This window comes from Podarcis tiliguerta (assembly GCF_965153285.1).
Source record: "Podarcis tiliguerta genome assembly, chromosome: 3".
NCBI lineage: Eukaryota > Metazoa > Chordata > Lepidosauria > Squamata > Lacertidae > Podarcis > Podarcis tiliguerta.
The window spans coordinates 76,979,474-77,004,810 of NC_139536.1; the positions used below are offsets into that span (position 1 = coordinate 76,979,474).

Sequence of the window (25,337 nt, forward strand, 5' to 3'; positions counted from 1 at the left end):
GACCGAGGCGCTTTTTCCCTAATGAGGTCTCCCACTGCCGGTGCCTTCCACCGTTCAGCTTCCATTCTTAGGTAAAGTTCACAAACCGGGACACTACTTCCAGTTTTGTGGAGTTTGTAAACCGAATAGTTTGTAAACAGGGTTGTTCCTAAATGGAGGTACCACTGTAGCTTCTAATAGTAGTAGTAGTAGTAATAATAATAATAATAATAATAATAATTAATAGCTATAGTAATAATTCACCACCATAGAACACAATATCCAACTTGGCTGTTTTCTAATTATTTAAGGACCTATCCAGTGTTGATTCAAGGAGACACATCCATTGGTAAAACCAGTTTAATACGCTGGGTGGCTGCTGCAACCGGGAACCATTGTGTTAGGATTAACAATCATGAACATACTGACATACAAGAGTACATTGGCTGTTATACTTCAGATCCATCTGGGAAGCTGATATTTAAGGAAGGTAGGACTTTGATTATTACCTCAGTCACTCAGTGTTTCCTTGCCAGCTGGCTCTCCTACTTGCTCAAACAGATGCTTGCCTGGCTTGCCTCAAGTGGGCAACTCATTTATTTCTTTTTTTCTGTAAATGCTTCATAGGTGTCCTCATTGATGCTATGCGAAAGGGCTACTGGATAATCCTGGATGAACTCAACCTGGCACCCACTGATGTTTTGGAGGCCCTGAACAGATTATTGGATGACAACAGAGAGCTGTTCATAACAGAAACCCAAGAAACAGTCAAAGCTGACCCAAGATTCATGCTCTTTGCTACACAGAATCCTCCAGGGCTCTATGGAGGCAGGAAGGTACATACATAGTTTCCTCAGGTGAAGCTGGCTTTCTTTTGATACTGCTATTTACACGTACACTCCACCATTTTTTCAAGGACCTTATGGTGGCATATGTGATTTCTCTCTTTCACCTTAGTCCTGTGCGGTAGGTTAGGCTGAGTGATAGTTTGAGTGAAAGACTGTCCTAGGATCACCAAGTGAGCTTTATAACTAAGTGGTGAGTTGAACCTGAGTCTTCGCCACTCCTAGTCAAATGCTCTAGTCTTTGTAGCATATCCAGAACCAATAGTGAAATCAGTCTACAAGTTGCCAGTCCAAAATGGTACCATCCAAACACAAGAGAGAGGTGTCAACAGAGTTGGGAGAACCCCACTGTTTGCAGACATGCACTGAAATCTTCGGGGGGGGGGGTATTAAGAGGGCAAACCCATTGAGTATGAACATGTTCAGTGGCCATGAAATACTAGCTGACTGTTTGAGGGTGGGAAACTCGTGTTTTCAGTGTGCGTGAATTTCTCAGTAGATTAACACTTGACAGGTGGTTTTTGTGTGTGTGTCTTAAGGTATTGTCCAGAGCTTTCAGGAACAGATTTGTGGAGCTGCATTTTGATGAGCTACCAAGTACAGAGCTAGAAACCATCCTGCACAAAAGATGTCACCTTCCACCTTCGTACTGCAGTAAACTTGTCAAAGTCATGCTGGAGTTGCAGGTATGGACAGTAATCTTTTTTCTCTTAATGAGAAAATAATAGAGAAGTCACTTGAGCCCTAGTTGTAGTTTGGTGTCATACTCAAGGCGCACACATTTATTGGCTTGGGGGGGGGGGTTGGAGCGGGGTATTGTTGAGCTACATAGCAACCTACCAGAATATGTTTGGCTCAGGGGACTGATGGTCATTACTGAAATATTGGTGAAATTTGGACAAATAAATGCTACGAAGACAACTTGGAGAATTGGTGGTAAGGAGGGGAGGCATTGCAAGAGTAGTGGAAAATGCAGTTGTGGGTACAGAAAATTGTGTTGGATCATGAATGCTTTTATGTCCTTTTAAATCTAGTCTTATCGCAGAGGTTCTTCAGTGTTTGCTGGCAAGCATGGTTTCATTACCCTTCGGGATCTCTTTCGCTGGGCTGAAAGGTACCGATTAGCAGAACAGATGGAGAAGGAGTATGACTGGCTTCAGCATTTAGCAAATGACGGTGAGTCTCCACTTGTTTCTTTTCAACTTACACAGCCAGTGTGTCCAGCTCAGTAGCCACATTTCAACCATTTTTCAAAAGCGGTGAACATCCTGATGAACTGTTGTCTTTCTTTTACTAGGATTTATGCTTCTGGCAGGAAGGGTCAGGAAACAAGAAGAAGTTGACGTTATCCAAACAGTCATTGAAAAACACTTTAAGAGAAAGCTGCATCCTCAGCACCTCTTCTCAGAAGAAAGTGTAAAGAAACAAATGGGTAAATTTGAAAAACGCTAAAAATAATAAAAGAAGATTTAATGTTTGGCTAAAGCTAATTAATTTGTTTTTGTTTGTTTCCTTCCTCAACCCCATTACCACTTTGAACCAGCTAAAGCATCTACGTGGAAATCTATAATGGGCGATGAATTCAGTCACATTGTGTGGACTCAAGGGATGACAAGGCTTGCCATTTTGGCAGGCCGAGCATTAGAGTTTGGTGAACCTATACTTCTGGTTGGAGACACAGGGTAAACCAGTCTTCAATATATTCATTATTAGTTTTATTTATTTTTTGCATAGAGCAACAGACAAGTCACTGGAGTTTAATTGACTGCAAGCTTTGTGTTATGCAGGTGTGGCAAAACTACTATTTGTCAGATATTTGCAGCATTGGCTGGTCGGAAATTACATTCTGTGAACTGTCACTTGCACATGGAGACCTCTGACTTCCTGGGTGGACTGCGACCTGTTAGACAGAGATCAAAGGATGAGGTAAGTTGGCATTATGGTGCCTGATATAATTGAGAGCTTGAAAAATCCACCAAGTGCGTGCCTGTAAATATTTGTATGTATGTATGTATGTATGTATGTATGTATGTACACGCACACTTGATCAGACTTTCCCTTTTTCTTTCAAACAGGAGTTCGATGGTTCTAGGCTGTTTGAATGGCATGATGGAGCCCTTGTCTTAGCAATGAGAGAGGATGGCTTTTTTCTCATGGATGAGATTTCATTGGCAGATGATTCTGTTCTTGAAAGACTAAATAGGTATGCACTTGAAAACTGGACATTTTTTAGTCTGTTGCCTTGGCGTGTCATTCACAAATGCAAATTGGATAAATCTTAACTTTTCCCTGGCTTCTTCTGATTCTTGCTGCTCTTCTAAACAACAAGAGTTGCAAAGCTTCTGTCGATTAGGCAAGTCTCTAGTGTTTTGTATGGATGTTTGAAATTTAACGAGAACAAATATTGAGAACGTGGTTTTATTTCAGCGTCCTTGAAACTGAAAAGACGCTAGTGTTGGCTGAAAAAGCCAGTGAGGACAATGAAGTAGAACTGCTGACTGCAGGAAAGAAGTTTCGCATTTTAGCCACAATGAATCCTGGCGGCGACTTTGGGAAGAAAGAGGTAATGTAAGAAAATGCCGTTCTGTGCTGGCTGCCACTTTCAATTACCTGTAGTTTTAGGAATGAAAAAAATGCCTATGCCGACTTGGCCTTAGGGTTTTTCCAGAAGCTTGTAAGGCATTGCAACCAGTCCCACATCCTACCTTTCCCGGACCCCAGGCTCTTTGATAGTTACATTTTCCTTATCACATGGCTGTCCTTCGCAGGCTACAGCTGCTTGGGAGCCCCATGCCCTTATCTGTAAGAAAGACCACACACATTCACACTCCCAGTTCTTTTATTTATGACCTAATTACCACAGGGAGGAAGAGACAGGAAAGCTCTTACTACCAGGCCTTTCAAGTCAAGTAGGTTACATTTCAAGGAGTAAAGAGTACTAAAATAATATTAAACGGTTAGGAAAAGCTGTTTCAGTATAAATTCATATCTCATTTGTTTCACCACATAGTGATCCTTTGCAGGGGAAGGTGGCCATCAGACTGAAAAAAGATTCCCTGCCCCGACCTAGCTCCACATGGAGATCTGACAGCTAATTTGATTGTTGATTGTTTGATTGTTGGAACTGAGTAAATGTGTTATTTCCTAGATAGATAGAATTAATCGGAAAAATGTGGAAATGGTTGAGATTAATAAAATTAGTGATGATGAAGAAAATGCAGCATAAAGAAGTGTGGGTTGGTTTGGGATCCTGTAGTAGATCATATTATAAGACTATTAGGAATTTCAGGGGCAGGAATTAATGTCATTCTCCTCTGAGAATGTCATAAAATATCAAGCCTATTAAGCTGCAAGTATGTTTGCATGAGTAAATCGTTTTTCTAAGGATAAATTAGGTCTAATAAAACATTCATTTTAAAAAAGTAAAACTCATTTTTATGCAGTTTTGTTCTTTGACGCACACTATTCTAACCTATTGTGCTTTTTGATACTCCCTTACACATTATTTATAGCAATATGTTTTCCCTCGTTTTATAATTTTTCGGTTTTCTCTTTTTATCCCGGTAACCCTCTTTGAGGATTCTTAAATTTTCCTCTGAGCACTTCCCTTCATAATAACTGCACTTAATATTTTCTTGCCCATAGCTGTCGCCTGCCTTGCGTAATAGATTTACAGAAATATGGTGTCCGCAAAGTAACAACCGTATGGATTTAATGCAAATTGTAAACCATAATCTTCATCCAGGACTCTGCTTTGCCAAACAGAATGACAAAGGTAAATATCAGAGGTATTTGTTCACCAACTCCATCACCTACTTATTCTCTCTGGGTGTCCCTCTGCTTATATCAGTAATGGGAGACCTTTTCAGCACGAGGGTCACATGCCAGTGCTGGCCAGATTGAGAAGCACCTCTTCCCTCTTCCTTAAAGCTTTCTCTTCTTACTCTAGTGAGTTTTAGGGCTGCCATGCTCTGCTGGTTTAATCACATTCAGGCAGGATTTTCCATCCTTTGTAGGCCAGGAAGAGAATAGAAAAAAGAAAGAACAGAAAAGATGTTAACAGTCAAAAGAGACTTTTATGAAACTGCTAAAGCAGGTTCAAAACCAGTGAAGTGGTTTTGTTGCTGAAAAACGTCTGCAATCACTTCTGAGTACCTTTCTCCCTAGTAACCAGCCTGCACTCCTCCGTTTCTGTGTCCCAGTGGGGTTTCCTTCTAAAAGACCTTCTGTTCTTGCAAGTCAGCTTCTCTCAGATTCTAAAAGCTAAGAAGTTAGTTCAGGCGGTTCTGAAATAGTCTCACTCTCTTAAGCGCTGCCCATAGGTTTTTCTCTAAGCTGAATAATATTCCTGTGGAGAAGTCCCATGGGACTCCTGCTACAAATGGCCCAGACTGAAGGTACCACTTACCTGTTGTTCAGACGCGACTAGCAGATAACAGAAATTGCAAACAGGTGTGATCTTGCGACACTGCAATTTTTCACTTGAGATTTAGTCCAATGCATGTTTATCTGGCAGTATGACAAATTGAATATAGGAGTGCTTACCTTTCAGTATGTTTCAGATGCTGTATGTTCCAAATTCTATACTTGATAAACCTAGATTGTGGAATTGAAATATATTTGCATAATACTGGGGTCATTTTAAGTGCAAAATCAGTTTCCTTTTGCTTAAATTTTATCATTGCCTGGACAGTGATTTAAGGAAGAACAGTTTGAGCTCTTAGTACGTTGAAAGGGATAAAAAAAAGTTTGGAATTCAGTGACTAGATTCTGTGGTATAGGCAGAGGTTGCTATGCATATTGTCACCAGAGACCTCATTTGAACACAGCTGTAAGTTGCTGTCGGAAAAAGCTCTTTCAAATTGAACATCTAAGGATTGTTCTAGTCCAAATATATGTGCATGTCATACAGGTCTGACCTAGGTTCTTTGTTATCCAAGGTTTAAAATGAAGGATGAAAAAATACGTAGTGCTCATGAAACATACTCTCTTATTTTTTCTATCCTTGGCTATATTCTCTGCATTAAGATGAATGTTTGTCCTCTTAGGCTTAAAGTAATGGTCTGGGCCAAAGTTCAGTCACTGTGGACAAAGAGACCAATGAAGTTGCAGGATCAAAGCATGTTTTGAATTTTGCATCTGCTGATTTACTTGTGGATGTTTTTTTTTTAAGCATTCAACCCTTTCTACTTTTGCAGATATTTATGTAAAAACATTTAAGCACTTCTATTCAGTTATCTTGCAAAAATTATGTACAGAGGCCTCTGCATCCCTTGTGGGTCATTGTGAATTACTGCAAAACATATTCTGTTTCAGGTCTGTGTCTTATGTATTTTTTCTCTTCTCTCCATCTAATCACCTTTCCCAGGGGCAGATATTGCAGGGCTCATGATGGATTTCATAGAGTGGCTGACCAATCAAGAATTTGGACACCACTGTATCCTCAGCATCCGGGATGTTTTGTCGTGGGTCAGCTTCATGAATGCTATGGCGCAAGACAAACTATCCAGTTCTTCAGAGGAGCACCAGCTTTTTAGCGTCTGTCCAGTGACAACATTTGTCCATGCTGCATGTCTGGTGTACATAGATGGAATAGGTTCAGGTATGTCTTCAGTTTCTTTGCTTTATCTCTGAATAGTTCAGATCGTTTATTGGGGAGGGGGTCCCTCAACCCCTGGATGAGAACTACGCAAGGGTTTAAAGCAAGTTTGTCATTTTGGAACAAAAATAGTAAACAGTCTCAAGACGCATGCAAGCAACGTATAGTGTTTGTGCTACAGAGTGTGCATTACAACCTGTCTACAGATTTTGGCCATATCTCACTGTTAACTACATGTTCATTTCCACCATTGACATATAACTATGATCTCTTCTTCCCTCTACCCCCTATGTAGGCACCATGTCCTGTTCGGCTGGCTCAGCTGCTTTGGCTCGTGAAAAATGCCTGGAATATTTGTGTGGGGAAATTTCCCAAGTAGTGCAACTCACTGAGGTTCAGAAGAATGAGCTGAAAATATATGACCTGAAGAGGGAAAGGGAAATGGTTTGGATGGAGAACCACATAGGAATCCACCCATTTTTCATACCAACAGGCAAGGAACTCTTTTGGTGGTATTGCTGCTGCTGCTGCTGTACAATTTGAATGGTGATGTGCTGCTTACGATGACTTATGAGCAGAATGCGTGAGAGATGACAAGCATGCAGGGGAAAAAATTGTTACAGTCCTTCCAAGACCCTTCCATTTCTAATTGAGTGCTTGAATGCTCTTTTCTCAGATGAAGGCACTTAGCTTAGACTTCGCTCTGGCATGCTAGCTTTCCATATGCATGGAGTTTTTAAGAGCTTTAATGGCGGAGCATTCAAATATTTTACTCCACAATCTGTAGTTAGAATTGTTAAGTATCATAATTCTGTGTATTTCAGATGTTAAGACAGGAGTGCCGTTGCTTAATATAGCTAAGCCTGCACCACCCATTAAAAAGAGGGGAGATTAGGGAAGATTGCAAAAATACAAAAAACAAAACTTTGGAGGAAAATCCCTCTGCATCAAGATGAATGTTGATCTGGTACCATTATTCTGTCTGATGAGCTAGTACTTTCACTGGAGCAAAAATGTTGATCATCTTACACTGTAATCTAATTAATTTTTTATTTGCCTTCTCTGTGCTGTAGGCCCTATTTACCAGAAGAACAATGTCTCAGACTACGCTCTAAATGCAGGAACTACAGCAATGAATGCACAGCGGTTGTTAAGGGCCTTGCAACTCAGCAAGCCCATTCTCCTGGAAGGCTCTCCAGGTGTTGGGAAAACCAGCCTAGTAGCAGCCTTGGCAAAGGCTTCGGGAAATTGCCTTGTTAGAATCAATCTTTCTGAACAAACGGTAGGTAGGGATTACTGTGGTCTCCACTGAAATACCTGTACTTGCGAATGTGAGAGTCTATACTTGCAAGTTAACAGGTGTTAAGTTTTCACAAATCTTGAGAATACTCCTAATTGATTGGGGAGGGGGAAGATGCTTAGAAATAGGTAAGTTTAATAAGGAGTGTATTGTTGATTAATTCTAAGAGGAAGCATCATATTCCTTTTCCTGTCTAGTAAAGGGACACATTCTGCTAGAATTGTGATCCATCTATTGGTGTGAATGATCAAAACAAACTGCCTAAAATACAGATGCAAAGAACCTTGATCAAAGTTTGCTGCTTGAATATTGGTTAAAATCTTAATGGTTTAGAATTATTTTTCTTTATTTTTAAAATTACTCTTGGGTTTCATTTTTGTTCATAGAATGCACTTACTGGCTGATGCAACAGATGCATAGAACAAAATATTTATAACTCTTGGTATAAATGCTACTGGATTATTACTGCAAGCCTAGGAGAGCTTTTTCTAAATTGCAAATGTTTCACATGCATTTGGAAACCTTGACTTTTCTTCCTTCTGATCCAGGACGTCACAGATTTGTTTGGCACAGACTTACCTGTTGAAGGGGGCAAAGGAGGGGAATTTGCCTGGCGTGATGGACCTTTGCTTGCAGCATTGAAAGCTGGACACTGGATTGTATTAGATGAGGTGAGTTCAGCTTAATGTAGCACAGAAAAAGGATTTTCGTTCCTTTTTTGAAAAATGAGGTCTCTAGCTGTCTCAATATGCTGTTTGGGGACTTTAAAAGGATCTTATCCAAACATGGTAAAGTTAACAGTGCATTCTCCTTACGTGGAGAAAGTATCCTGGAACAGTCTGCTGCTCCCATTTATTCAAGAGGCTGCTCAGATTTTATCTTCAGTTTTCCAGTGGGAGAACGCACACTTGCTTTTTCTGGGGTGGCAGTTACAGAAGGCGATTTTGTGGACAAACAGCTTGAGTTCTGTGTCATGGATGTGCTGCAGTTTACAGAAGATTAAAACTACTACTTACCTTTTAAGTGCCGTCTTAGGGCTGAATTAGCTTGAAATCAACACTTTCTTAATAGAATCCATAGGAAGTGGCTTTATAATATTGGTCCATCCAGCTCAGGGTTTCAAACAGTGCCACTTGAAGATGCTAGCCATTGATTCTTGGGACCTTTTTTTGCACACAAGGCATCTACTCTACCCCTGAGCAATGGCATTTATCTGGGTGGATTCCGACAGCCTCATTGACTTCACAGTTGTATTTACCTTTAGGCTACGCCAGGCGTGTCCAACAGGTAGATCATGATCTACTGGTAGATCTCAGGCCCCTCAGTGATCTCCTCCCCCCAAAGAAGCTCAACAGCTTTGGCCTCCTAAAAAGCTCAACAACTTTGGTCCATCCAACAGCAATGGGTAGATCATTGCCAGTTTTTTTATAGTGTGAGTAGATCACAGTCTTTGGGAGTTGGACGTCCCTGGGCTATGCTGTTGCTCTTTTGTTGTGCAAAAGGAGCTTGAAGCCAAAAGAGTAGCTAAATAACCAGGGCATTTGTGTTAATCTGAAGTTAACTTTTCCTGAGCTAACTACAGTACTTTTGCTTATTTGCTATAGATTTAAAGGTGTTTTGTGGGCAAAAGTGTGTGTTGTGAAGAGGAGGGGCAGTGTAAATTTTCCTGTTGGTTTCTCTCAAATAGCTGAACTTGGCTTCTCAGTCGGTACTAGAAGGCCTGAATGCTTGTTTTGACCATCGGGCAGAGATTTACATTCCTGAGTTGGGAATGAGCTTCCATGTGCAACACAAGAAAACAAAGATCTTTGGATGCCAGAATCCCTACAGGCAAGGAGGTGGCAGAAAGGGATTGCCCAAATCTTTTCTGAACAGATTCACACAGGCAAGTCCATAATGTCATTTAAAACTATTTCTCTTGTCCTCCTTTCTAAATGGAATCATTTTTATTTCATTTGCAAGCGCACTGTGCATTTTTCTTTGTCTACATAAAAATAATACTTGAGTCTCACCTCCCACCCCATTTAATTATATTGATGATGTAGGTTTTCGTGGACCCTCTCTCATCCGCAGACATGGAGTACATTGGAAATACCCTGTTTCCTGCTATTGACAAAAAGATTATTGCAAAAATGGTTGAATTTAACAACATGGTAAGTATAATTCCTGAACCTCCTCTTGATGATGTGAATGGTCTTCTTAAGGAGAGGGACCTCAGGGTTCTGGTGACTGTCCCCACAAGTCTAAGCCAATGACTGCTGCAACTATGTGAAAAGCTGGTCACAGTTTTCATCCGAACATGTATTGAGACAAACTTCATGTGTAGTCATTTTCAACTCTGGAGTTGCAGTGGCATATAAACTAGCTGGGCTCCACAGATAACAGCCACTGCAGACTGGGTTTGTATTTCATTTTTTGTTGCCTAATAATGTCAGACAGAACTTCCCTTTTTTTCTTCCTATGGCATGTTCCGTTTGTGTGGCTGAGGCTTACTAAGTCTGAGTTCACATAAGAGTTTCTTTGAGGCTTTCCCCCTAGCAAGTAGGCATAGAATCATACATGTGTGTCCAAGGTAAGACAACTGCATGTTGTATGTGTTTAGGTTTCCCCAGTTATTCTGGAACAAGAGCATTCCATAAAGATTTTGAATGGACGGTAAAGAGTGGTGGTAGCTTAGAAGAGCAGTAAATTAAGTTGAATGCTTGGCGCAATGAATGCTTTCTTGTGCGATGGCGTTTTAATAATCTACCATGAGCTGAAACACGTCTGAGTTTTTAATCTTTTGAACTGGTACGATATTCAGATTGATCAAGAAGTTATGGTTGAGAAGAAGTGGGGGCATAAAGGTGGACCTTGGGAGTTTAATCTGCGTGACCTTTTCCGCTGGTGTCAGCTGATGCTTGTTGACCAGTCGCCTGGCAGTTACGATCCAGGACAACACGTGTTCTTGATATACGGGGAAAGAATGAGAACAAATACGGACAAGGAGAAGGTAAGGAGCATGAATAACAACAACAACAACAACAACAACAACAACAACAACAACAACAACAATAATTTATTATTTATACCCCGCCCATCTGGCTGGGTTTCCCCAGCCACTCTGGGCGGCTTCCGAAAGAATATTAAAATACTGTGATACATCAAACATTAAAAGCTTCCCTAAACAGGGCTGCCTTCAGATGTCTTCTAAAAGTCTGGTAGTTGTTGTTCTCTTTGACATCTGGTGGGAGGGCGTTCCACAGGGAGGAAGCCACTACCGAGAAGGCCCTCTGCTTGGTTCCCTGTAACTTGGCTTCTCGCAGTGAGGGAACCGCCAGAAGGCCCTTGGTGCTGGACCTCAGTGTCCGGGTAGAACGATGGGGGTGGAGACGCTTCTTCAGGTATACTGGACCGAGGCCATTTAGGGCTTTAAAAATGTGAAATGAAAAATGTGAAAAATGAAAAATGTGAATGGATATGTTAAACCATTCTTGGATCTTAAACACAAATTTTACTGAATTTTTTTGGGTACCCTTTCCCACGTTATTTGAAACATTGAATGACTTCTATTTAAGATTATCTACTTTCCTCCAAGGCCTTGAATTAGCATTTCAGTTAAGCAGGTGCAGGATTTGAAGGGACCTCATGTAGTTTTATCACCATTCATGTGCTAAGGATGTGTTAGAGATAGATTAAACTCCTGGTACATTGGGTAAGAGGGCTTACAGCAAGTGTGTGGAAAGGGAACCTACCTAAGTGTAATTTCATTGCCATTAGGGAGCTTGATCAGACAAAATGATCCCACAGCTTTCTTGCTGTGTCCTGTGCCAGCAACTCTCAGATACCACAATCAGCCTTTAGTGGATTTGCAGAATGCTGTTCTCGTTTTGCTTATGATTAGTGCTCAGAAAAAATGGCGTGAAAAATAAATGTGGTTTTGAGGGGCAATTGAAAACTCACTGGCCCCGCAGGTAAGCAGTCTAGTTTTGCATTCTAGCTTCTCTCAAGCTGAGGCTTAGTTCAGGTTGCAGCTGAGCATTACAAGCTGGGCAGATCTGTATCCTGAAGCAGGTGACTTCAGACTTCAACAAACAACCCATTTGGAGTTTCCCCAGTTTCTTTTGAAATCGTTCATTTGATACAGATTTGAGAGTTGCTGCAGAATTAGAATATAAGGATTTCAGCATTTGTTATAAATGTGATCTTTTTTTTCTTTGTTTGTTTGTTTTAGGTAGTGTGTCTATTCAGGGACATTTTTGGTCAGGATGCTGAACCATATATGGGTTCCAGACAGTTCCACATCACTCCTTATGACGTCCAGGTGAGAGAGAACAGAAGTTGCTGCTACTTGGGCATCTTCTTGAATTTCTGCTCCACACTATACATGCACACTAATGCACTTGCTTATTTTGTTTTTAATTCTACTGAAGGTTGGTTTCTCAATCCTCTCCCGCGCAAACTATGCTCCTCCTCCTGGCAGAAACTTATTCCTGCTTCACCATTCACTCCAGCCCTTGGAGTCCATCATGAAATGTGTGCATATGAGTTGGATGGTGATACTGGTAGGCCCTGCGGCTGCTGGCAAGACCAGCCTCATTCAGCTTCTAGCATATCTGACAGGTCATCAGTTGAAGATCATGGCGATGAACAGTTCTATGGATACAACCGAGCTGTTAGGTGGATTTGAGCAAGTAAGTGTGCATTTTTAAAATTTGGGAATAAGGACAAGTCAAGTGCATACAAGATACCACTTAACTTAAATTTGAGGAGTATATGAATGGGCAAAGTTTAAATGTCTTAACTGAAAGCAAGAAAGAAACATCTCTAAGTGGTTTCCAAAACCGTGCTGAAGGAACCCAGTGGGAAGTGGTGGTTCAAGCAGTGACCAATGTAATAAATGTCCTATAGGTTGACATCATTAGGCCTTGGAAGAGCTTGCTGGAGAAGGTGGAGAACGTTGTAAGCACACTTCTAAGGGACAGCCTCCTCCTCACTGCTATCTGTCCAGAAGATGCTGAAGTTGTGCTGCGTGCCTGGAGCAGTTTCGTTCTAAATTTCAAGCCAAAGTCCCTTGGGGAAGGGAATCAAAACATAACCGTTGAACTGGTGAACAAATTGGAGGGAGTCCTTGCACTGGTCCAGCGGCTGAACAACAAGATCAGCTCCTACTCAAAGCCAGGTATGCACAGAAGCAGTAGGAAGTGATAGCGTTTTTCCTTTTTAAAATGTCATCAGCTAAGCATGTGCAAATTCCAGTTGCTGCAGGCCACCAGAGAAGGCAAAAACCACAAAGCATTTTAAAGACTGCTCTGATGTTACAAGGAAGACATTTTCATGGCGAGAGATGGTGTGTCTTTATGGAGCAGTTGTCAACTGAGATAAATGTGTACAAATGTGACCAGAGGAAAAGTATGAGTATTTGTGGTGCCACATGGTCTAGACATGTGTGCAACCACCTCTCTATTCTCCTGCACCCACTGGCATTCAGCCGAGGTGTGCAGGAACTTTACATGTACAGTGGTGAATGCACATAGAGCACTTGTGAGCAAGCCACCCAGGTCCATAGTTATTAAAGCTACATAATCTGCGGAAGTACAAAGCATAATTATTTGCTTCCTTAAAGATTTTTCCAGCCTCCATCACAGTTATGGTTGCTCCGCTCCCCCACACCAACTAGCAATAGTCTATTATGTTTATCATTCTGTGAATATTAAAGACATTCTCCCTTTTTAATGAAAACCTGGTTGATCTACATGCATTAGTTTAGACATCACATGTTGTCGAAGCTAATGCAAAGATCTTATGATCACAACTGAACAAAGAAAGAGGGACCGTTTGTCTAAGTTGGCGAAGGATACTAGACTAAATGTAGTTGTGAAAAGCACTCTGTGTGAATCTTGAGTACTGGCTTATTGGTTCATTGAATAGTATTCTAAGTATCTCTCCCCCCGATTTTAGAGTTTTCAAGACTTGTAGAAGAATTTCGGCACTTCAAGCTGCAGGTTATTCAGTATATGAGCAGCAGCAACCACGGCACATTTGAATGGGTTGATGGGATGTTGGTTCAGGCTTTACAGTCCGGAGAATGGCTCTTGATGGACAATGTTAACTTCTGCAGGTAAGCGCAACTGTGTTGTTAGAAAGAAATTATCATAAATACAGAAAACCACATTGGATAAACATCATTGAATCTCTGTTACAAATCACGTACCAGATCAAAGAGAGAAATTCAAGGAGTAGATCATCATTTACTGTTTCAAAGGAAACTGGATTATACAGTTATCTCCCATCTACTCAAGGAGGTCCTTTGCTCCAGCAGACACTTCCGTGAACAGAAGGGGGAAGTCATAAGGCAATTTTTGCTTATTTCTCCCTTCTCTCTGTAGCCTGCTGTGACACCCGTCCCCCCAAAAAAAGAATTCCTGCTCCAGAGTGTTAGGGAACACTTTGGAAAAGGAGGAGGCAATGCAGAAGAAAGGGAGAAGTTTGCAAAAAATTGCACAAATTGCTTTCCGTTCCCTTCCAGTCACAGAAGCATCCACTGGGGCAAAGAGTCTTTGTTGAGCAGAGGGGACAGAACTGGACACCATCCCATGACATTTCTGCATTACTTCCATATATCTGATGCTATAAAACTGATCAGATTGAGCAGGGCGGGAAGGAATACTCCTTCCATTATGAAGCCAAATGAATGCTCGCAGTTGTTAGTAAATCAATGAGCCACCTTTAGTCCTTAATTGTTCCTTTACTTCTTGTGTGTAGTCCTTCTGTGCTGGACCGCTTGAATGCTCTGCTTGAACCTGGAGGAGTCCTCACCATGAGTGAAAGAGGAGTGATCGATGGTGTAACCCCCACTATCACACCGCATCCAAATTTCAGGTGCGCTGACATTCTTTGTGCTTATTGGAGTGTGTTGTTGGATTATGCTTTGAGAGTTGCAGTATGCATTGGGGTGGGAACACCGTCTCTTTAAGGTATCACTACTGCGGCCTTGAAAATAAGTGTAGGTTTGATCATCACTCAGCTGGGTCAACAAAGTGATGCATTGCTTGATAGTTTTCTCTTAGCACCCCCCCCCCTTTTCCCCCCAACAAGGTCATTTGTCTTCCTTTGCTGGGCAGCAAAGCAGTGTGATGCACGAATGCTAGTCTCTCCACCTTCTCTGAACTGCATGTGTATATGCAGGCACGCACACACACATACGTTTTCATTCTCTGCTTAATTATTGCCTTTGGATTGTTACTGGATTCTTGTGTTTTTTAAAAAACCATTTCCTCCTTTTCTGTATAAAGCCTAGAGAGCATTTGCTATTTGGGTTTCCAGCAAGTTTAATAAAGCAGGTTGGGGAGGTTGGTTGGTTAGAGTGCGGTGTTGATAATGCCAAGGTTGCAGGCTTGATCCCTGTATAGGGATAGTTGCATATTCCTTCACCGCAGGGGGCTGGAATCAGTGATCCTCAGGGTCCCTTCCAACTCTACAATTCTTTGATTCTAAGTAGGATAAGGAGAGGAGGAAGCCATGAAAGTAGCAGCCACAACATGCCTCTGTGTTCACCTAGCCAAGACAGTAGAACAGTGTGGTTAGTTCCCTTTTCTCCCTGGTGGTGGAGAGGAGGCAGTTCAGGGGTGCAATAAGCATTTTTAAAAAAAACTTTGTGCATAGGGAAGAGCCAGACAAACCAAGTACCCCTCTAATAGAAACTCAGCTTAGAAATGTACTGTTGGTATTGCTCTTATCAAGGTGATAACCTTGATCGCTAAACATTGCAGGCAAGTGCCTAATTGCAAGGCTGTAGTGTGACCTCTTCCTCGCTCGCTCCACCCCAGGAGCAGCAGTGTAAGATTACATACTGGATGGGTAACTTAAATAACCATACTCTCGTATGTGTATTGAAACTTAAAAAGGCTTTTCCTTTCGATGGATCCATCACACGGTGAAATATCCCGAGCCATGCGGAATCGTGGAATTGAGATCTACGTTCCTGGAGAGAGTGATTCATTGGATCTTCACGATGTGAAGCTGCTGCTTCATGGAATGGGCTTGTTTGGAAGCAGCATATGTGATGAGCTCGTGGCTGTGCATACAGAAGCTAAGGAAAGCATAGCAGGTGAGATAAGCATGCATAATAAACTTGGCAAGCGCTAAAGAGAATAACTTCTATTTAGTGATTGTGTTAGAGACCATCTGAGAGAGAGAATGAATTGGGAAATTTTGATTATGATTTCAGATTTATAATATGGAAGTTAGTTCAGGTAGGTGGTTTGAAAAAGGGGGAAAGCAACAAAAAAATGGTTAAATTCCTAGGCATTCTACAAAGGTGCTTGGTGGGTTGTAATGTTAATTTTTCCTTCTCAGGTTCCTCTTACACTCTATCTGCTTTGATTAATGCTGCAACGCTGATCGTGCAGCAGTTGCGCCGAGGATTCGGTTTAGCAAAGAGCTTCTATAAAGCGTGTTGGGACATCTACGTCAGTTCACAACAGTCAGGAGACAATCAAAAGGTAAGTCTTCCTCTGTTGGAAATGTGCTCATCAAGTGTTTGTGCTAGAGAGTCAACTTTTGCAAAATCAGTGAGAGACAGTTCAAAGTCTGAGCAATCCAGAATTAGAGACCATGTATATATCTATCTTTTCAAACTAACTGCTACATTTTAATTGTTTTCCGTGCCTGAGAAAAATGTTACAGAAAGAAGACTACTGTTGTTGTTTTTCCCAGTTGAAGAACCTAATCGCAACCCTTTGTCTCTCCTGATATACTAGCATATGCTGGACTTGATAATGAAGCATGTTTCAGTCTTGGATTCAGAGGAAACGAGGGGTGCTTCCCTCCTTGCCTTAGGATTGTGGCCAGATTCTGCATCCAGTGCTTTGTTTGCAGCTGAAGACTCTCTGCTTTCTATGGTTCATCACGATGGCCAGGTCCTGGCTTACTGCCTGAACAGGCTGAATCTGAGAAACAGCAGGTGAGCACAAGGTGTTGCTATCCCTCTGGAAATATAAGAGTGAACTGTTCCAGGTTAATTGGTGAGCAGCCTTTTGCCTGCCCCTCTATGTAAATAAGTAAGCAACGTTAGCAGTTACATCTGCACTGGGCTACGATAGTAAGGCCGTTTTCCTGCCTCCACTCTCTTTGTTTACAAGGTAGCAAGCAGCTCTCATTCCCTATACCTGCGAAGCTTAAGCTGCTTTCAAATGTGGGGTTTATTGTGTTGCTATTTTGGTTATAATGCTAGCCCTGCTCTACTGGTTTCTAACATTCCTTTCACACTGCATTACCTGTTGCGTTATGGAACCGTGGCTTTTTGATGGATATACCACCATGCCATGCTAAAAGTCATTCTCACCAGTGGGCGTGACGTGACGGGTGGCATTGGGCATTTCACCCCCCTCTATATGCATACATGCTTCAGTTTCCCCATTGTTCACCCATGAAAATGTTGGGGGGAGGGGAACTGTATGATGGACTACCTACTCTCCTAGATTTCATCACATGAAAACGGCAGGGAAATGACAGCTCAAAACTACTGAGATATTCCAGGTTAATGGGGTGGTGCACAGTTGCTGTTGTTTTTCTGGAAGCAGTTAACATGGAAATGAGCATTGAACTTCCATTAGGTTCCACAGATTTCCAGATATGTCTTACATCAGGTGAAAGATCACATAAAATGTGGGTGTTACCACATTTTTAAATAGTGCATGTTGGAAAAATGGAATACTGTAAAGCGTCAATTCTGGACGTGGCAGTAGTTTGAAAGCATGGATTGTCCCAGTGTCCAGCTGGGATTTTACTCAGAGTTAAGGCAACACACCATGGTTACTTCTAACACGTTTAGAGGTTAAATCTCCTCTAGGCCTTTGGAAATTGTATAGATGGTTTGTTCTTTGCATAGGTATGATCTTCTTACAATGACCTCTCGTTTCAGGACGCTGCCTCTCACTATACATGACTTTGAGAAAATCCTGCACTCTCCTAATCCAGATTGCCTCAAATTTGGTGCAGTGGAAGCTATTGCCTCTTGGGCAGACGGCATGGAGGTCCTTTCTGCAGCCGTTAAGTTATTCATAGAGAAAGCAACGAATCAAGACTGGACGTTGAGAGTTGGGTGGCTTAATCAGTTAAAAAAGAATTTGCCACAAGTGCCTGGTAAGTGTTGACTCTTGCTGCTTAAGCAAGACTAATCTGAATGTTTGTGGTGGTGGAAGAGAATCATGCAGCATGATCCTATGCTTGAGTTTTGTAAGTAAATGTAGAGAGATGGAGGAAGTCAAAAGCACAGCGTCACCAGAATAGTGTGTGCAATAAGTGAGTGAAAGGAAATAGTGTCTCATGGCCCAAAAAATAAAAAAATAAAAAAAATGATTAGACTCTCAACCCCAAAACTGGAATTTCTTGGCTCTGTGGCCTGCAGCTTCTTCTTGGCCTCTGATAATAATAACCATACCCATCTGGCTGGGTTTCCCTAGCTCACAACTGATTTCATATGTTGATACCAATTCAGCTTTATCTTGGTTAATTGACTGCATTCTCCGCAGGGGTTGGCTTTCTTCTCACAGCTGCCCCATGAATACCCCACTCATTCAGGTTGCTGGACTTTCAGCGCGTCACCTGATGTGTAAGGAGCTGCAGCTAATTGGAAGTACCCCCCCCCCCAATATATGCGCAGGAGTTCTTGGTCCTTATGCATGGGGTGGAAGGGGCTTTGGGATTGGATCGCAGCGGAATCCTTTGGCAGTCCAGGTGTTTTGATTTGTGGGACCCACCATGTTTAATTGAAATTACACTGTTCTGTTCGTTTCACTCGTTTTATAATTGTAATGGCTCTATCTGTTTTCATCATTGTGCTATTGCTGCAACCTGCCCTGACGATGAAGGGCGAGTAAGAATTCTTACCAGCATATAAATAAAAATAATAAGCTTAGAAAGGCATGAATTCACAGGTCGTCTTCTTTCTACAGATTCAGTGTATACTCAGCTGGAAGCTGGTGCGGCATCTCTGAATAATTTTTACTTCAGTCCCCTCTCAGGTGCGATCAGTAATGTAATAAAGTTGCTGCAACCAAATATGACCGGTAAGATGTCTTCTTTCTCTCTTGGCTGCGAGTGTGTATTCTCTTCCTGCGTTTTTGATACAGTGAAGATTGATTTGCGATATTGATGAGGTTATGGGGAGTGAAACGTAGCTTGCAACAGAACTGAGTGGGCTGTGTTTTGTTTTGTTTTTAAAAAACACCTTTCATTGGGCTTAGAAAATGCTACTCTGCGTAAAATAAGACGCAGTAAATTGCATATTGGAACCTGCCCCACGTTCGTTCCCATTTAAACAAATCTCTCCTTCACACAGTAAACATGTGTTAGATGTCTTGCATCATGTTCATGCCGATGCATATTGCTTGCTCTATTTCTTGGATTGAGGGAGTTGGAAAATGTTTATAATGAAAACAAATGTGAGTTTTCCTTGTTATTCATCTATCAAAACAGATGAGCATGTGATTCCTATGGATCCCAGATGGAACATGCAGTGTTTGGATATCATTAGCAATTCAGTGGATTTTGAAGCAGAAGAACACTCGGATCAGCTGCTTATCCTGCTGAAATCACTTTCAAATCGGTGAGTTCATCACACGTGTGCTATATCCAGGATGGGGAAACCCTGTGGCCCTTCAGGTGTTTTTGGTCTCCCAACTCTCCCCATATGCTCCAGCCATCATGGCCGATGGCCAGGCATAATGGGTGTCGTAGTTCCAGCAACATGTGGAGGACCAATTGGTATCCACCTTCTTTCTGTTATTTTGATTAGAAAAGTTAGTTTGTCATTTCCACATTCTATAATAATGTCTTTCCCTTGTTAAGTTGGCCGATAGTCTATAATTGTCACAGATTCCAATCCCCCTCCCCAAACTGCTAAAAAAAACCAACCAATCAATCCCTGGCTATGTTTTCTTTTGGAAGGCAAGTTGTAAGGCAGCTTTCGCTAACCTGGTGCCCTTAAGAAGTTTTGGACTACAGTTCCCATCAGCCATAGCTATGCTGTGCTGGGACTGATAGGAGTTGTAGTCCAAAACATCCCAAGGGCACCAGGTTGATGAAGGCTGGTGTAATGTACAATCTAGAAAAAGTCGGGTAACCTTATTCTCACTGATAATCCAAAATCTAAGAGTACAGTTAAATCAGAACCTTTATTTCACAAGGAAACTCATTTTTACATAAATCATTCAGAATATTCATGCATCTTCTGCCATTACCCACTGCCGTAGTCAGAATTCTTTCCTCCTGTTTTGCTCGTCTAATGCAGATTATAAATTCTCTATTCAGGATCCATTTCACATTTAGTATTTTGTAGTGTCTAATGCTTTCTCTGCATTATGTACATGTTAAATAGTCCCAACATGATTCAATTTGTGGGCTGTTAGCTTTCTCTTAACAGGATTTTGATATACTCTTGACATAATAACAATGATATCTGTGTGGGTTTGTTGTGTTGTAATTACAGGGCAATACTGTTTCTGGACCGTGAGAAAAAGAGCTACGTTGAAAGGAGCCTGATTAATACCAAAAAGCCAAGAACTAGTGCTTTGAGGATGTCACTGGAGTTCCATAAAGGTATCTATTGTGTTTCCATTTAAAAATTACTTAAACGAATCACTGTTCTGCATTTTCTTTTGGTTTAATTTTCTGCATTGTCTTTTGGTTCAATTTTATTCTTGAAATGAAGATCCCGGCAGCCACAGCTCACTGCCGCATGCTATTGTGGTGAACCTCGCAGGCTTTTTTGAACTTTGGGATGCCTTCGTGCTGAACTGGGTGAAGTCTACTCAAGAGTCTCTGTCTGATGAAAAAATGTATGAAGTAAGTAGACCATACAAATGTCTGGGGTCACCCATTGCTTGGACTTTAGGAGCTGTCCACTTGCTTTCCCTGTGTTACGGTCTCTGATGTTTTTGTCATACCATTTTACTTGAAAGTGGAAACCTGGAAAAAGGACATGAAATCCACCTGTCTTTTCCAGTTGCTTGGAGGATCGGGCAAAGTGGTTAGTCACATTCAAGAGATTCCTCTGACTTAGGAATAAGAGCTCATCTAAAACAGATAAATGTTTTGCCTAGTTTGAACTGTAGGGAAATAGTGTGCCCCTGTAAAGATACGTACATGCCAGAACGAAGCGAAGGATCCATAAATAATTGCAGAAATGGAAAGCTAATCATCTTCATGCCAAAGGATAAGCTAAATTGCAAGAACTGCAGTGCTCCAGGTTTCTGTTTTTCTGGTCTAATTTAGGATGTTAGATCAGAGAAATCTGTTTCCAGAAAGATACTGTTTTCTGGAGCACAGCCTGGATGGGTCAGGGAAGCTGCCTTAAAAGGTTCTCTGAACAAGGACCACAGGGAGTCTACTTCAGGTTCATAGCTCAGTGAGTGAAGTGCAAGAGGTTTCCCTCCTGAGACACCAAAGATTGGAAGGTGCAACTTTTGCCTAGCAGCTTGTGTTATCCTAGACTTGCATTTTCCGTCTCAGACATAAAGTCTAAGGAATGAAGGTGTCTTTCTGCACAAACAAGGCCCTTTTAGACTTAAGACATGTCATTTCCTAATGATAAAAGAACAGTGTTCTCCACCTGAAAAAGCATTACTGTGTGCATCATGGAATGGAAGACTCATTTTTTTTTCTGGCTTGCCTCTAGATACTGCACTGCTTATTGTGGCGTGACAGGTTTTGGACGATATCGGACATGGTTGCTGTGGATTCCTCTGGCCTGGCGCTCCTGTCTCTTCACTGGCACTGGGTTGTGAAACATTTAATCAGCAGGACAACTAAGTTGCTGAGCACATACGAGCAGCAGAAGTATGTTGTCTTTAGCTTGTACACCAATGCATTAAATCTGAAGGCAGCCTTCTATAGGGAAGCTTTTTAAGGTTTTATTATGTTTCCTATATATGTTGGAATGGCTGGGATTAGCAGGTATAAAGTCCCTGCGCAGAGGTATTCTTAGTGCTCTCTGTAGGTAATTATGTCAAGATGGCTATGTACCATCTATAATTCAGTTTTATTGGCAAACCTGAGGTTAAACTAACCCCTTTCCAGCCCTAGGAGGAGTGCAGGGAGTGTTTGCGTGACACACCTACACACTGCAGCTGACACACTAATGTGTCGTGGCACACAGTTTGCAAAGCTCTGGACTGGGGGAATGAGGTTTCATAGGTTGCTGTATATCCAGGCTGCATTCATGGTTTGATGACCAGTCTTAACTTTTCTCAGTTTTCTGTATAAACAATTATTCCTTCTCTTATTTTAAGGCTGCCCAAGGATATTCAGTCTGCCTCACAACAAATCCAGGCTTGCCTAGCCAATCCTGCTGGTGTTTCTGCTAGTGTTAAGAAGCTGCAGAAGTTTTGGGGAAGACCTCTTCCATTCAAGGTGCAATGTATTTATATGTAACTGAATACTGTTGACTTCTATGGAGGTTTCTCTTTGGTAATACGTTTTAGAAAAACTGTTGTATTACACTGCTACCCTACCCATCTAGAATTATTTAAGGAACTCGTGTCTCAGAGTTACAGAACTGCTTATAGATATTTAAGAAGGTGATCAAGTGAGCGTATGGATTTAGAAATATAAATACTCTCAAGAAAAGTTAGATCAGACTTACTAAACACCCTACAGCGAGAGCTATAATTAAGTATCATCATCATCATTTATTATTTATACCCCACCCATATGGCTGGGTTTCAATCTTCACATTCCTGCCTGAAAACCCAGAGAGCTTACTGCCATTCAGTGCACACAGTACTTGGGTAGATGGACCAATCAGCTGACTTGTTTTCTGTGTTCCTAGATAGCAGTTCCTAGTACAGGATATCGCTTTTGAATATACTTGCACAGCTATACAAATGCTCAGGCAGCAGATTTTTTAGTAGCATGCTTCTGCAGAAGCTGTGAGACCAATGGGGCCTGGCTTAGGAAATGAAGCAAACCGTTGATCCTGCCTGTCCTGTCCTGCAGCACTGCTTCTGCTAACTGGAGGCAAAAGTACCCACTCTCTTAGACAGAGTACTGCATACATACCAAAGTGTGCACCCTTACTGTGGGGCATTCTCATGCTTTGGACTTTGGCACAATTGGCTAAACGGTTGACTGCTGCTTGCATGCATATAAATTATATGCACCCCTTCAGTCTTTACAGAAGAGGTCAGCATAAGTGGTCTTATCATGTGTTTTAGTAAAACAAAACAAAATAGTGTTCAATCTATTGATTTAGGAGTTGCCATTTTTATTTTTATTCAACTTATTCAGGATGTAGGAGTAGTGGATGCGTCTGTTCAGTTGCGGAAAATTTCCAAAGCACTTAATGTCCAGGAGCTGAGGCCCGCTATTGGAGATGGCGAATGGCAGAAGGAGGTCTGTATTCTGAAAATGGCCGCCACAGAGTGGAAAATCAAGACTGCATTGCTCCAGGCTCAAGGCCTCGTTCTCAGAGCCAATAATTTGAAGGATGTCATTTCAGGTAAATGATTTATTTGCGGTCAGGTGGAGCGAAGAACACCTCATAATGTTTGTACTACAGGTTGCTTCAAATATGTATTTTCATGTTCATATAGTAAGCTTCCGTGTTTCCTGCAAACAAATTCAGATAAAATTCATATTTCCAGGTTTGTATTTTCCCCCCTGTTATATTTTGTGCTGTTGAGTGAGTTTGTTTTTGCCTTAAATCTATTTTGGTACAAGATTTTAGTTGCAGGCTATTTCTATTCTTTATTTCTTTCAGATGAGTTATGGGCTCTGGTGAATCTCCAGCAGTCAAAGCTGAGGGAAGGAGGTGTCTTGCTTGAGCCTCTCAAAGAAAAGCCTGCTGAAGGCAAACAGGTGGATTCTAGTTTGATAACTCAGCTCTGCAATAAGGTGCAACTGTGGCCTGCAATGGAGTATCTAGCTGTGCTTTGGCAGTACAAGCTAACCACTGATTGTATAGCCGAGGCTTCCTTGCAAAGGTGAGGGCAAGTTTTCTGTGACGGAGCAAAAGGTTTCTGGGATTCATGTAAGGTCGATTTTCCAGTCTTTGCCTTCCTTAAGCTTTTGTAGTCTTTTAATCTTGTGGTTTGCATGGCTCTGTCAGGTAACAAATTCATGAACACGCACTCTGAGCTAGAATGTCTCAAGATGTTTTTAAACCTCAGTTCTACTGACAGAAATGCAAGTAACTTTGAATTGGGGAGAATTTCAGAATTTATGTCTCAAAAGGATTATGAGACATTATGAATATTTCTGATAGGACCAGGATGATTTTGAATGTGGGACTTTCCTTTAATTTCTAATTGACGTGTCGCGTCTTTCCCCTTTCATTATTTTTGTACCTTGGTGTGTATACAAACTATCAATCAGTAGCCATGCCTTTTCTTTTCTCAGGAATGGTAGCAGTCAACAATCAAGCCTATGTTCAGAAATAAGGCAATTTATTGCTTTCTGCCTTAAGTTTACACCATCTACCTCACAACAGCTTCAAGGCCTTTATTACTTGTTAGACTCTCAAAAGGTAGGAACAAATTTTAAGTTCAGAAAACTCCCCTTCCCTTTTCAGTTTTCTTTTCTTTATTCACATGGCACTGTATTCTCCAATCCAGGACAGAGACCCGCAGCATACAAAACAAGGGAAAATGTAATATGATATCAAAAGGGGCTGTATTATAGTGCTCTGCACATTCTCATTATCAGTGTCAAACACCTGGGTACTTTTTATCTCTATTATTATTATCATCAGGGACGCGGGTGGCGCTGTGGGTTAAACCACAGAGCCTAGGACTTGCTGATCAGAAAGTTGGTGGTTCGAATCCCCGCGACGGGGTGAGCTCCCATTGCTCGGTCCCTGCTCCTGCCAACCTAGCAGTTCGAAAGCACGTCAAAGTGCAAGTAGATAAATAGGTACTGCTCCAGCGGGAAGGTAAACGGCGTTTCCGTGTGTTGCTCTGGTTTGCCAGAAGCGGCTTAGTCATGCTGGCCACATGAGCCGGAAGCTGTATGCCGGCTCCCTCGGCCAATAAAGCGAGATGAGCGCCGCAACCCCAGAGTCAGCCATGACTGGACCTAATGATCAGGGGTCCTTTTAACTTTATTATTATCATCATTATTTTCTTTTTTGTCATTCATATTTTGAGTAATTTATGTAAAGAATTAAAAAATCAAATCGACATAAATTTAACTGTTACTTAATAAAAGGAGCAGTTGCATGGGGGGGGGGCAGGAGATGACAAACTTCCTGGCATTTAGACAGAAGTCCTTGATTGACGTCCCATATTTATTTTTGGATAAACTGTGTGTTTAGCGAGAACTAAACAACGGGAAAATTGAAAGTAGGTAAAATGGCTCTAAAAAGCATCCGCTGTGGATTAAGGAGCCAACATTTCTCCTCTCTTGTCCTCCTTACTTTGTCTCCTTAACCTTGCTACCTGGTGAGCATCTCTGGTTTCAGTTGTCCAATGTCCTGGAAACAATCTTCAGGAATCAGCTAGCATCTTGTGGTTGCTTGCAAAGTTTTGGGAGTGGGAAAGTTCTTTCCTTCTGCTTGATTCATTGTTAAACTCTTTGTACTGCTATAAGTTCTTATGGCACTCTTTCTCCCTTCCCCCCCATGCTATCTGTTTGC

The 25,337-nt window shown here is 41.6% G+C and overlaps 1 protein-coding gene across 3 annotated transcripts in view; it reads left to right on the forward strand.

Moving 5' to 3' along the window:
* Positions 1-25,337, forward strand: part of MDN1 (midasin AAA ATPase 1) — an 89,187-nt gene that overhangs the window by 22,860 nt on the left and 40,990 nt on the right. For all 3 annotated transcript variants that reach the window (XR_014509530.1, XM_083433393.1, XM_083433392.1), the window contains exons 24-58: positions 291-469; positions 607-815; positions 1,364-1,510; positions 1,859-2,000; positions 2,122-2,256; positions 2,368-2,506; positions 2,612-2,750; positions 2,900-3,027; positions 3,252-3,387; positions 4,470-4,599; positions 6,193-6,426; positions 6,719-6,916; positions 7,497-7,705; positions 8,272-8,394; positions 9,411-9,608; positions 9,769-9,876; positions 10,527-10,715; positions 11,937-12,026; positions 12,136-12,396; positions 12,614-12,884; positions 13,664-13,823; positions 14,468-14,584; positions 15,610-15,812; positions 16,061-16,206; positions 16,465-16,667; positions 17,628-17,848; positions 18,661-18,774; positions 19,184-19,313; positions 20,196-20,305; positions 20,418-20,551; positions 21,384-21,544; positions 21,997-22,117; positions 22,994-23,204; positions 23,466-23,688; positions 24,104-24,230. Coding sequence is in view for 2 of the 3 variants with exons in the window: in XM_083433393.1 (XP_083289519.1) it covers positions 291-469; positions 607-815; positions 1,364-1,510; positions 1,859-2,000; positions 2,122-2,256; positions 2,368-2,506; positions 2,612-2,750; positions 2,900-3,027; positions 3,252-3,387; positions 4,470-4,599; positions 6,193-6,426; positions 6,719-6,916; positions 7,497-7,705; positions 8,272-8,394; positions 9,411-9,608; positions 9,769-9,876; positions 10,527-10,715; positions 11,937-12,026; positions 12,136-12,396; positions 12,614-12,884; positions 13,664-13,823; positions 14,468-14,584; positions 15,610-15,812; positions 16,061-16,206; positions 16,465-16,667; positions 17,628-17,848; positions 18,661-18,774; positions 19,184-19,313; positions 20,196-20,305; positions 20,418-20,551; positions 21,384-21,544; positions 21,997-22,117; positions 22,994-23,204; positions 23,466-23,688; positions 24,104-24,230 (5,746 nt within the window). In the remaining variant the exon portion in view is untranslated. The remainder of the gene's footprint in view (positions 1-290; positions 470-606; positions 816-1,363; positions 1,511-1,858; positions 2,001-2,121; positions 2,257-2,367; positions 2,507-2,611; positions 2,751-2,899; positions 3,028-3,251; positions 3,388-4,469; positions 4,600-6,192; positions 6,427-6,718; positions 6,917-7,496; positions 7,706-8,271; positions 8,395-9,410; positions 9,609-9,768; positions 9,877-10,526; positions 10,716-11,936; positions 12,027-12,135; positions 12,397-12,613; positions 12,885-13,663; positions 13,824-14,467; positions 14,585-15,609; positions 15,813-16,060; positions 16,207-16,464; positions 16,668-17,627; positions 17,849-18,660; positions 18,775-19,183; positions 19,314-20,195; positions 20,306-20,417; positions 20,552-21,383; positions 21,545-21,996; positions 22,118-22,993; positions 23,205-23,465; positions 23,689-24,103; positions 24,231-25,337) is intronic.